The sequence below is a fragment of the Barbus barbus genome, assembly GCF_936440315.1.
Source record: "Barbus barbus genome assembly, chromosome: 26".
Classification (NCBI taxonomy): domain Eukaryota; kingdom Metazoa; phylum Chordata; class Actinopteri; order Cypriniformes; family Cyprinidae; genus Barbus; species Barbus barbus.
The window spans coordinates 30,574,380-30,587,720 of record NC_136754.1 but is presented as its reverse complement, the minus strand read 5'-3'; the positions used below and the strand labels follow the sequence as shown (position 1 = coordinate 30,587,720).

The window sequence follows — 13,341 nt, the reverse complement described above, 5'->3', positions numbered from 1 at the left end:
ATATTGACAGATGGTGCTGTATGAAAACCAGCCATGTGTTTGTGAAATCTGATATTCAACATTTCTTGGCAAAACATGCATTTTGAGTGACGAGCACAGTTGAACAGAGCAACACACGTATTTCACAAAATCAGTGAAATGTGGTGACAGTGGAGTTGTGCTGCTACACATACGCCCGTTTCATGCCTGATGCATCATTAGGACAAAGATTATTCTTTTGCAAAACATTTAGTAATGCTTCTGTTATTGATGTCACATGTCCTCCATCCAGCTAAAGATGTGTGTTTGTTTTAAACAGCGATCTGTTAATGCTCACATCAGCGCTCTCATTGATAGTTCCTCTCCTCTGTCCTTCAGTAGCTCCTGTTGAATGTCCAGCTCCATCGCTGCTTAATAAGGGCTGGATATTTAGTCCGGTGCAGCCGGATATCCTTCTGAGCAATTTACCTCAACAGACCGCTGCATTTTCCCTGTAGTTATTCTGCTGTTAGACAAACTTCACATTCAGCTGCTTGAAAACAGGACTGCGTTTCAAACATGTTTCTCTGTCTGATTCAGAAGATCACTGTGATGTGCTTAAATCTCTGCTACACAAAGCTTTGCTTTCGTCTCCACTCACACACTCTGTTATTTCACTGTATTTTCTCATATTTTAACCATTTACCGGGAAGCAGGTGTCTTTTCACAGACTGAAATTATGTGCAGACAGCAAATGCAGAGCTTAAAGATATAGTTCACCAAAAAATTCAAATCCTGTCATCATTTACTGTCATGTCATTCCACACGGGTGAGATGTTTTTACTAAAAGAAGATATTTTGAAGAATGTTGGCAACCAAACAGTTGACGGTAGTCATCGACTTTTATTTCAAAATACTATGGAAGTCAATGGCTACCGTCAACTGTTCGGTTATCTGCAAAATATCTTCTTTTACATTCCACAGAAGACTGAAACTCATACAGGTTTGGAACAACATGAGTGTGCGTAATGATGACAGCATTTTCATTTTTAGGTGAACTATCCCTTTAATAAGAACTTCAGAAGTGAATACAATTACAATTACAAACAATTCAAGGTACGCCTAATAAGCTTTTAATGGATGGAAAATGCTTCTGCAGATGACATATGATTCTTTGTGTTTTAATTCACTAGCAACAGTCCTGCAGAGACTGTCAGTCTGTTACCATGGAGACGGAAACTCTAGCACTGCATCTCCATCACAATAATCTCCTCACTCCTCATCATCAGCACAGCTTCATCATCACTGGAGTAAAAACTGAGTAAAATATGAGGAAAATATTTTTGATACAAGCATTTCAGTCTAATATAATTTACCAATATGACCAACCTTTAACCCATAATAAAAAATAACCTGCAACAGCAGTTTAAAAGTAGCCCTAACCGTGCCATACGTCGTCCGCCTGTAATGTCATCAACATTTTTGATGAAGTTTGAATTGAAGGCTTTGACACTGGTTTTCATGGCTGCTGCTGCTGGAACAGCTCCTCCAAGTATATACTGAATGAACAATGGCCTGCTCCTTCACAATGAGACACAAAGACACTTGCAGGCCCTTCACTCTCTCTGCTCCTCTCTGCTGGAATGAGCTTCTAACCTTCACCCGATCTGCTCTGACCATCACAAGAAGCAGCTGAAGACACTTTTTCTCAACCACATCACCACTCCATACCCTTAAACCATTGCACTTGCGCAAAAACTGTTTCTCTTCTCTGAGTCTCTACTCTTGCTTGTTTCCTAATCTAGCAATCTAACAAACATGGCTTACATTATGAATATTACTGGCTCTTTGCCAAATTGCTCATGCTCCTCTATTGTAAGTCGCTTTGGATCAAACAGTCTGCTAAATGCATAAATGTAAATCACATCAGCAGTGATCACTGCCTGTCTCTCATGTTTTCTCCATTGTCACTGAACACAAATGACTTCTGGTGGCTTTGTTCCTGCTGAGCACCCTGAGGAGAAAAGTCAGGTCAGCCTTCTGTCTTCATCTCATCCCAAGGCCATGCACTCCATCTAATTCATCATAAAGGTCAGTACTGAATGCAAGAGTAAAGCCCGTAAAGAATCATCTGTGCACTCGGGGTGAGAGTCTCTTCTTCTTGAATGACTCTGGCTAATGCATCTGTGTTGCCAGAGAGCAGAGACAGCGTTACACAAGACATAACATCACACTGGAGTCCAGCTGAAGCGCTCAGAGAGTCGTGGTGTGTCTCTACACTCATAAACCCATGTGACTGCAGTGGAACATTATCACAGATGTTCAAGCTACTCCTTTCCATACAGTGAAGACAGCAGCGATTGTCAAGATAATATAGAACATTCATTAAATGGCTTCAATGCACACCAGTATTCAGACAGTGTGTGTGTGTGTGTGTGTGTGTGTGTGCGTGTGTGTGTGTGTGTGTCTGTGTGTGTGTGTGTGTGTGTGTGTGTGTGTGTGTGTGTGTGTGTGTGTGTGTGTGTGTTGATGATGACGTGTAACAGTATAGTAGTGGTGTCGTATTTCTTAGGGGCATATTTTCACCCCTACCCCTTGACACTGTTTCAAAGGACAAGGAGAAGGGTTAGGTGAAGGGGTATAAAATAGAATTGGGATTGGGCTTTACTATGCTGCACGCGAGTTCAGCTAACTCAAAAACTTGCATACATGAGCTGAGACCTGACATGAGATTTAATCATAGCCACTGCTCACATCCATATTTGTGAATTCCAAGTTTTGCATAGAAATGACCGTACACCCAGTTTTCTGTCATATGTTTGTTTTGTGAATGAGCCCATTGCTCTTCATTATGGCTACTATAGTCATGCACAGTAATATTTTGGCTGGGGTGCCAATCCTGGTGAAGGACAGTGGATATTTAAGATGCTTCGTGCTTTATTACGTCTGGATGTGAGATAGCAGTTTGGTCTGTGGACTCTGATGTTGGTGAACAGACTCATGCTGACCTTGAATGTCCTGATAGAAGCACATTACACGTCCCGAGGCCTCCTCGTATCTCAGCAGCTCTCAGTTACTCAAAGGGCTTTAACTACAGTCTGAGAGTTACACAATCGACTAAACCGCGCTCCAGTTCTCATCCCCAAGAAGACGAAATGAGATTATGACAGAAACGAGGGATCAGAGCTGATGTGTTTTAGTAGCCTTCGGACAGGAGAATGAACTAGCATCTAGTGATGAGGGTGTTGGTTATTCATGGTCAGCTGCTCATTAGGAATGGTGTGTGCTGTCTAACCATCTGAACTGAGACACACCCTTATGAGTGAACACACTGAAACACAACTCATGTGATGAGTGTCAGTGTCAGAGCAGCTCAGTTCACAGTGAATGCATGACTCCATCTCTACATTCATCACGTGTGTAAAGTCACTGCTTGTTCCTTCTCATCTTTGTCTTTTCTCCTGTGCCTCCTGTTTGTTTTTGTGGGTTTTTTTTTTGGTTTTGTGTAATAAAAATACTCGTACCGCAACTGAAGTTGAGCCACTGATGTCACATTGACTGTTTTACCGATGTCTTTACTATGTTTCTGGACCTGGGAACATTTCAGTTGTGTTGTTGTCTATGGAGGGTCAGATAGCTCTCCGATTTCATCAAAAACATCTTAATTTGTGTTCTGAAGATAAACGAAGGTCTTACGGGTTTAGAATTACATGAGGGTGAGTAATTAACGACAGAATTTTCATTTTGGGGTGAACTAACCCTTTAAGTATTTTTTTTGGGCGTGCCTGAAATCATGTCTCAGTGAGGCACTGGAGCCATTGAGCATGGCCCCTCTCCTAACACTATAACAACCAGAGCGCATTAGCATCAGGGGTTTGCCCGCTCACTCGCAAGTTACTCTCATTACCATCAGTTACTACAGCCTACAGTTGGCTAGCTAGCTGTACCTGCTTTCAATAATTTACAAAACAGCTCAGCCTCCTTATTTAAATGAAGCTGCTAGAGGAATGATTGTAGTGGTATTTGACCGCAGCGTTCCCGTGAGTGGGCGTGGTTTCAGTGCAGACAGTAGACACGCCCCCAGCGTTTGAGAGCAGAGATGCTGCTTATTTTAAGATTTTGATACCTTATTTTATTTACTTGAGTGGTTAATAACACATTTTTCTGTGGTGTGACAAACTCAGAACACATATTTAATATTGCTTTACGTGGACTTACTCATTTACATGGAATATATATTTTTTAAATTTAATTTCCTATAAAACAGCCTGTGTTTTGTGGTGAAATCAAGTATACTGAACACTCTAGCATTTGAAACAACAGTATAATGCATCTAATTAACTGTGTGATTTTTACTCTTCTGCATGCACAGAGTCAGGGTTTGGTATCTGACATCCCTGCACTGAAATCAGCCTTTCAGAAATGTCTGAAGAGCTCATGTAGATGTAGAGACGGTGACTCATGCTGAATCATGTCTCCATGGCTCTGCTCTGCTGGTTTTGTTGAGTCATGGAGGTGCTGCTTTGATTTTGTGAGGATGTGTTTATATGGTGTTTAGCAGCTCTTCATGTCTGAAAGAACTGCACTTACGCTTCAGACTGAAAATCATTTGACTGTTTTTGTGTCCAGTGCTTCTGTAATTCAGCTAGTCATTACTTAGGTCAGGATTAGGATATTTTTCCATCATCATTCACTCTCTCTCATGTTGTTCAATATATCTATACGTTGATTACCAGAAAAAAACTATTAATTTACTGTCTGGATGATCAGGATACGGCTGATCTGTGTCTGTTACGGGGCTGACGAGACGTGAGACGTGCGGATCCATTTGCAAAGCTTTATTAAACAACATGGTCAAGACAGGCAGGGTCAATCAACAGCAGACAGGTATGGCAAGGGCAAGACAAAGCAATCCGTGGAGCAAGCGTGGGTCAGCGATCAGCAAACAGTATCCAAAGGGGCAAAGCAGAGAGATAATCCAGAAGAGAGAGCAATAATCCAAACGGGGAGCGAACAGAGTCCAAACGGCAAGGCGAAGGGTTAATCCAGGAAACACGGGCAGGGTCAGACACGGCAGGAAAACAAGGCAAGACTAGGACTATGGTAATGGCTCTGTAGAGTTGCTATCGCTTGGGGAGTGATATACGCTAACAATACTCGGCCCCGATGCTGAGGAAGTCCATGGTTTATATAGTGTGTGTTTGGGTGATGGTGATTGCGAGATGGTTCTCAGGTGTGGGCGTGATCATTGTGAACAGCTGTGTATGAGTCCATGTGGTGAACGAGTGACCTCTGGTGGCTAGTGAACGGAAGTGCATGGTCAGGATTCGTGACATAGCCCCCCCCCAAGGAGCGGCTTCCAGACGCTCCTATATAGTCCAGGAGGGCGGTGGAGCGGAGGCGGAACAGGGGGAGGGATGGAGGGCCAGGTCCGTGAGGAAGTGGGAAGACCGGGGACTGAGGCAGAACCGGCAGAGCAGGACACCCAGGCGGAACCGGAGACCAGGACAGAGCAAGAGCCCACCAGGGCGGAGCAGACAGACCAGGAGCCCACCAGGGCGGAGTAGATGACCACCAGACCGGAGTAGAAGACCACCACGGCGGAGCAGACGACCACCAGACCCGAGCAGAAGACCCCCACGGCGGAGCAGACGACCACCAGACCCGAGCAGAAGACCACCATGGCGGGGCAGACGACCACCAGACCCGAGCAGAAGACCACCACGGTGGGGCAGACGACCACCAGACCCGGGCAGAAGACCCCCATGGCGGAGCAGACGACCACCAGACCCGAGCAGAAGACCACCACAGGGAGGCAGACAGGGCAGGAACCCATGACAGAGACTGGGATCTGGGGAGAACAAGGACAGACAACACAGAGAGAGCAGAGACAGACAACACTGGGAGAGTCTTCGTTGCAGGGCAGGACGGGACCAGAGCCCACCTGGGCGGAGCAGGAGACCCCCAGAGCCAGACAACTGACCACCACGGCGGAGTAGACGGAGCCGGAGCCCACCAGTGTGGCGTAGACAGGGCAGAGTATCTCCACGGCAGAGCGGACTGGTTAGGAAGCCATGACAGGATCAGGGATCTGGGGAGAACAGAGACAGACACCACAGAGAGAGTCCCCATGGTCACAGGAGCCGTGACCGAGCAGGTCGAGAGTTCATGGACGGTCTCTATGGCTGTGGCAGGACAGGGCGGGAGCTCACAGACGGCCTCTTTAGCCGTGACAGGACAGGGCGAGAGCTCACAGACGGCCTCTTTAGCCGTGACAGGACAGGGCGAGAGCTCACAGACGGCCTCTTTAGCCATGACAGGACAGGGCGAGAGCTCACAGACGGCCTCTTTGGCCGTGACAGGACAGGGCGAGAGCTCACAGACGGCCTCTTTGGCCGTGACAGGACAGACAGTGAGTTCAGGGGCGGCCTTCATGACCGTGACAGGGCAGACAGTGAGTTCAGAAACGGTCTCCATGGCCGTGACAGGGCAGACAGTGAGTTCAGGAACGGCCTCCATGGCCGTGACAGGGCAGACAGTGAGTTCAGGAACGGCCTCCATGGCCGTGACGGGGCAGACAGTGAGTTCAAGAACGGCCTCCGTGGCCGTGACAGGGCAGACCATGAGGTCAGGAACGGCCTCCGTGGCCGTGACAAGGCAGACCGTGAGTTCAGGAACAGCCTCCGTGGCCGTGACAGGGTAGACAGTGACGTCAGGAACGGCCTCCATGGCCGTGACAGGGCAGACCATGAGGTCAGGAACGGCCTCCGTGGCCGTGACAGGGCAGACAGCGAGTTTAGGGACGGGTGCCACCACTTCGGGAGGTTCTGCAGCGGAAGCTGCCACCTCTGGAGGCACTGGAGCAGACTCGTGGACAGGAGAGGCCTCAGGAGCACAGTGTGCAGCCCACACACTCAAAATGGCAACCGCCATAACGGGAAGTACTGAGGTCAGGGGAACAGTCTCTGTAACAGACAGGGTTGAGGCCCTGGGAATGCCAGCTACTCGCACTGACATCAGTGGTGGGTCCATCACACTGGATATCAGACAGGGAACTTGAAGGACTGACCTTAAATCCTTGGGTGTGACAGACTCTGGCTTGACAGCGACGGCGTGAGCAGACTCTGGCTTGGCAGCGACGACGTGAGCAGACTCTGGCTTGGCAGCGACGACGTGAGCAGACTCTGGCTTGGCAGCGACGACGTGAGCAGACTCTGGCTTGGCAGCGACGACGTGAGCAGACTCTGGCTTGGCAGCGACGACGTGAGCAGACTCTGGCTTGGCACGCATGACGTGAAGGGGTGCTGTTGCTGCCGCCATTTTGTGAGTGAGTGAGGTGTCGCGTTCCTCCGCGACACCCACAGTAAAAGAGGAGCCCACACACAGTAAAGCATAGTCCATAAATTGACTGAGAGATGAACGGGGACCCTCGCGGATTAACCTTGACCGGAGCGGCTGATTAATGCCTTCACAAAAAAAGTCAATAAGTGCGTAGTCCGGCAGATCAGAAAAATAGGCGAGGTTTAAGTACTCCTGAATATAATCCTCGAGCGGTCGCGAGCCCTGCTCGAGGGTTAATAACAGTCGTGCACAGTCCATACCTGGCCAATGTCCTCTTGAAAAGCCGCTGGATCCTTGTGTGGCCGAGTATTCTGTTACGGGGCTGGCGAAACGTGAGACGTGCGGATCCATATGCAAAGCTTTATTAAAAACCATGGTCAGAAAACAGGCAGGGTCAGAGATCGGCAAACAGGTATGGTGGAGGCAAGACAGAGCAATCCGTGGAGCAAGCGTGGGTCAACGATCAGCGAACAATATCCAAAGGGGCAAGGCAGAGAGATAATCCAGAGACGAGAGCAATAATCCAAACAGGGAGCGAACAGAGTCCAAACGGCAGAGGCAAAGGGTAAATCCAGGAAACAAGAGCAGGGTCAAACACGGCAGGAAAACAAGGCAAGACTAAGACTATAGGAATGGCTCTGTAAAGTTGCTATCTCTAGATGAGTGATATACGCTAACAATTACAGAAACACGGAATGGCACGGTAAAGCAGCTAGCGCTAGGTGAGCACTAAACGCAGATCAATACTCGGCCGTGAGCAAGAGCAATCCCAGGCTTAAATAGAGTGATGGTGATTGTGAAATGGTGATCAGGTGTGTGTGATGAGTGAATGGTGACAGCTGATCTGTGCAATGCATAGTGGGACATGGAGTCCAATGTGTTGTGTAGTGTGAAAAGTCCATGTGGTGAACGGGTGACCTCTGGTGGTGAATGAGTGGAAGTGCATGGCCAGGATTCGTGACAGTGTCAGTGTAAGTAATCGCTCTGTTTCTCTCAGACAGACGGAGGCGTTTATTCACTGTGTTCAGATCCAGAGTGAGCTGCTGGGAATCTGATGGAGATAAAACACATCAGAATCAGGAATTATGAATCTGTTTGATCTGTTCATGTAGCTGAACTCTTCATGTTCAGTAAGGTGGCCCTTATTTTTGGACTTTTAAAAAACCTCTGCTCTCACCCTCCCAGTCAACTCTCCTTAATGAGAAATGGAAATAAACCAAATTTCACTGAGATTGGTCTACATTTGAGGTGTGCTCGACAAAGTTAAAATTCTTAAAGACCATTCTTAAAGAAAATCTTAAAGACCATAGCAGCATGCAATTAATAGTTATACAAAACCAGTAGTGAACTGTGAATTATGTTAAAAACGAGAACACAGAACAGTGTTGTTGATTTTAAAATGTAAAATTACATTGGCACCGATAGCCTTGTGGGCAGCGTACACTTCAGGTGTCCCAAGTTCAAGTCCCAGCTCAAGAACCTTTCCTGATCCTGGGTTCGCATACTCATTTCAAAATTATATAAAATATTCAGAGTTGGATTTAGTTTGCAATTTGGATTATTTTTTTAAGATGCCATGAGTCTTGAAGAATGCAGTTTTAGCTATTTCTGAAGTGCTTCTTGTTGGAAAGCACTCTTACCAAGGTGTTTTTCTGTTGGACTTGTGTAGACCCAAAGTGTTTTGTTTTCTCTCTCTTCTGTTAAACGCTGTCAAATGATTAAGCAGTGTCTCTTGTGTCTTGTTTTTTTTTCCTTGTATTTGTTGTGGTGACCACTGGTAGGTGCTCTGGGCATATATACATTTTTTTGTTGGTTTTCGTCCCTGATGTGATGTGTGTTGCAAAGCGAAAGTAAAAGATTCATGCAAGTTCGTAGCATTCTAACAGAAAAGAGTTCCGTGTCTTTATTCAAAATCAACACTTTGTTTTTATAAAGAACACCGTTTTCTCACATAACGCAGTGAAGCAGCCTGAGCACCGAATAAATAATCGATTCTTGAGCCGTTGTTATCAACCATTTCAGCACCACCTCCATGGACAGCACCTGGTAACATCACACGTAAGAAGGTATAGTTAAACAACCTCCTAAGGTATCGTTTGGGGAACACGCCTAGAAATGGGATACCTTTAGTTAACGCATACCTTTAGAGTCTTCGTAGCACGCTAAGAGACAACGTTATCAGGAAATGCAGCCCTGTTCAATACCTCAGTCATGGTATTAAAAGTGGAAGAAAGCGCTTTACATTCACTCCCCCCACCTACAATTACTGCTGATACCGAGACCTGAACCCACGATCGTCAGGTTACAAGTTCAACTCTCTAACCATTAGGCCAAGACTGCCGCTCTTCTCATATCAGAAACAGTCAAAATCTTATCAGTGAACAAACATTTCACTAAAATCACCAAACAGATCTTGAAGTACCTGTTGATAAAGAGATACATTCTTTGAGCACACCCTAAATTACAAATTATCTGGATGGTATTTTGCATACATTACATACTTCTGGAGGAGAAACAAATTAGGGGGTGCGAGGTTAACATTTCCAAAAAAAAGAAAAAAGTGTCACCCTAATGATCAGTATAAATGATATCCTGTGCTAATCATCATTTACATCATCAATTATAAAACTCTTCTGTCTCCTTCTACAGAAGAACATGAACACACTCAGAGAGTTGTTCTGCTTGTTTTCTTACTGACTTACATTGTAGGAAGTGGTTCCTGGTCCTGGGAACAATGTTGGTGAATGTGACTGTGGAAATCAACAGACATGAACAGTGTGATTCTCATGATCCTGCATCCATTCCTAACACATTTCTAATATGATGTTCTCCATGATATGAGATGATGATGATGGACTGGTTTCTGAGAGCAGATGAATCTGCAGGACTTTACCTCTGTCTGAGATCTTCTTGAGCTCCTCTTTGCAGAAATCCTCCAGTTTGTCTCTCAGCTGATGAACAGATTCTCTCAGATCATCAAAAGAGACGAGAGAACTGAAGAGATCATCATTTACGTCTGTAGATTCAGGAGGAGCTGAGAGAGACTGGAAACTCTACAGAAAACACAAATCACAACTCATCAGCTCCACACAGGGACACCGTTTATACAAGTGAAAGAAAAGTTCTGACATGAGACCCATTTGAGCTGAAAGATTTCCAGAGCTGACAGCCATTAATCTCTTTCAGAAGAAGATGATGAGCTGAGAGCCTGACTGCTGATTATATAATAAGACTCTCATGAAATGTTTCTCTGTGAGTCTGGTGTCACAGCAGGATCTGCTCAGGTCCACTATGATGCTGTTCTTCTAGATCTGTGTTACCTGCAGGAACTGGATGTGATCCTGTGTGTGTGAAAGCTGCTCCAGCTCAGCGTCTCTCCTCCTCAGATCATTGATCTCCTGCTCCAGTCTCTCCAGTCGTCCTTCAGCTCCACTCACTGCTTGCTTTTCCTGATCTCTGATCAGCCGTATCAGCTCAGAGCGGCTTCTCTCAATGGAGCGGATGAGCTCAGTAAAGATCCTCTCACTGTCCTCCACTGCTGTCTGTGCAGAGCGCTGTTAGGACACACAGTGATTCAGGCTTCAGTGAGTCTGAACTGAGACGGAGACAAACTTCTCTTCTTCTCCAGACTCACCTTATGAGACTCCACAGCCTCTCTCAGCTGCTGGAGATCTTCCTCTCTCTGCTGGATTCTCTGCTGGAACGTCTTCTGCGTCTCCTTCAGCTGCTTCTGCAGGACAAACACATGATAGTCTATTAGTGAAGTGAAGTGAAGTGAAGTGAAGTGAAGTGAAGTGAAGTGAAGTGACATTCAGCCAAGTATGGTGACCCATACTCGGAATTCGTGCTCTGCATTTAACCCATCCAACGTGCACACACACAGCAGTGAACACACACACACACACACACACACAGCAGTGAACACACACACACACACACAGCAGTGAACACACACACACACACACAGCAGTGAACACACACACATTGTGAACACACACCCGGAGCAGTGGACAGCATTTATGGTGCGGCACCCGGGGAGCAGTTGGGGGTTCGGTGCCTTGCTCAAGGGCACCTCAGTCGTGGTATTGAGGGTTACAATCTTTATCATCATGAAATCTGATTTACATGAGAAGGGGCTTCACATTTACATCTAAATCATGATTAATCTACACAAAACAAAAGCTGAAGTAAAGCTGTAAATGACTGGAATCATATATGCAGCTGCTGTTCATTTCTGCTGTCGTGTTCAGTGTGAATGCTGTAAGCTGTTAATATGGTGCTGATATAAACACATATGAAACGAGTGTCAGCAATATTTCATCAGAGTCTAGTGTTAAATACCTGTTTCTCTGTCCTCTGTGCTGCAGCTGATACAGTGTCGTGGTTTTTATGTTCATCCACCAAACACAGCAAGCAAATACATTTCTGATCAGTGCGACAGAAAACCTCAAGGAGCTTCTCATGTTTCTGGCAGATCATCTCCTGCAGTCGTCCAGTGGCTTCAGTCAGATTGTGTCTCTTTCCTTTAAAGAAACTCTCATGTTGTTGGAGGTGATTCTGACAGTAAGAGTTCAGACACACCAGACAGGACTTGACGGCTTTGTATTTTCTTCCAGTACAGACGTCACACTGAACATCTCCAGCTCCAGCAGGAACCACACTTTGAAGATTAGCCTTCTTCAGTTTCTCCACAACTTCAGCCAGCACAGTGTTTCTAGCTAAAGCAGGTCTTGGACTGAAGGTCTGTCTGCACTGAGGGCAGCTGTAGACTCTCTTCTCATCCTCCTCATTCCAGCAGTCTGTGATACAGCTCTTACAGTAACTGTGTCCACACTGGATGGTCACTGGATCCTTCAGGAGATCCAGACACACCGGACACAAGAACTGCTCCTCTGAAATACGGGCTTCTGCCATTTTACTGCATGAATATAGAGACACAAACACACAACAGCTCAACTACACTTCAGTGTCTCTTTCCCTGTTCTTACATGTTTCCTGGTTCTGTGTGTTGCTGACCCCACCCTGGAAGTCCACTCAACAGATTTGTCTTTTTGTCATGAAGAAAGAGAGAAAGATAAGAGTTTGCCTTTAGTCTGGTGGTCCTCTTTGTTGACTGAATCAAAACATAGCAATCAAATCCATGAAACTTTAACCCACAGTATTCCACATTAGGAAAATAAATGTATCATTATATACAAGCACTCAGTGACAACAAATAAACAAAGGAATAAATCCTATCAACGTTTCACACAACTCACATAGCAGACTGAATTCAGGTTAGTAATAACAGTATCTGTTATATTGTATGTTTGTATCCTCACTCTGGCAGTTGTTAACTTAAACATTAAAACAATCCCATCAATAAGTACATTAAAATGCTTGTTTTATGTAGTTACTCTTAAACTTCAAAGTCAATGCAAAGTGTTAAACACAAGTAAACCCTATGAGAATGACAGCTGTTCTGAAATGACCAATTAAATAGGTATCTAGTTGAAATACATTAAAGGGATACTCCACCCCAAAATGAAAATGTTGTCAATATTCACTAACCCCCGTGTCGTTCCAAACCCGTAAAAGCTTCGTTCGTCCTCGGAACACAATTTAAGATATTTTGGATGAAAACCAGGAGGCTTGTGACTGTCCCATTGACTGCAGAGTAAATTGCCCTGTCAAGGTCCATAAAAGTATGAAAAGCACCATCAAAATAGTCCATCTGCCATCAGTGGTTCAATCTGAATTTTATAAAGCGAGGAGAATACTTTTTGTACGCAAAAATAAAAATAGCATTTATTCAACAATTCGTCTCTTTTCTGTCTCTCTGTGTCAGCGTAGCGCCATTTTGAAAAGCAGATATTTACTATAAACGACAGAAACAGAAAACGGTTATGATGCAAAACACTTACACACTCATGCCGTGTCCCTGAATTATGTCTATGAATCAGCAATGTGTGGGATACATAACCTGAAGACCTAACCCTAACCCTAACCCTAACATGCCACACAAGCTGAAACCCAAAAAGTGTTCCTTATTTGTGTTCTCAA

The 13,341-nt window shown here is 45.3% G+C and overlaps 1 protein-coding gene across 1 annotated transcript; it reads right to left on the bottom strand.

The window, feature by feature from the left end:
- Positions 1-10,873: 10,873 nt before the first annotated feature.
- LOC306846526 (E3 ubiquitin/ISG15 ligase TRIM25-like) lies at positions 10,874-12,279 on the bottom strand (the record flags this gene model as incomplete). Its single annotated transcript, XM_079379959.1, has 2 exons — positions 11,641-12,279; positions 10,874-11,029 (listed from the first exon to the last, which is right to left on the bottom strand). The coding sequence occupies exons 1-2, from the start codon at positions 12,211-12,213 to the stop codon at positions 10,874-10,876; spliced, it is 729 nt and encodes a 242-aa protein (XP_079236085.1). The 5' UTR covers positions 12,214-12,279.
- Between the last annotated feature and the right edge of the window lie 1,062 nt (positions 12,280-13,341).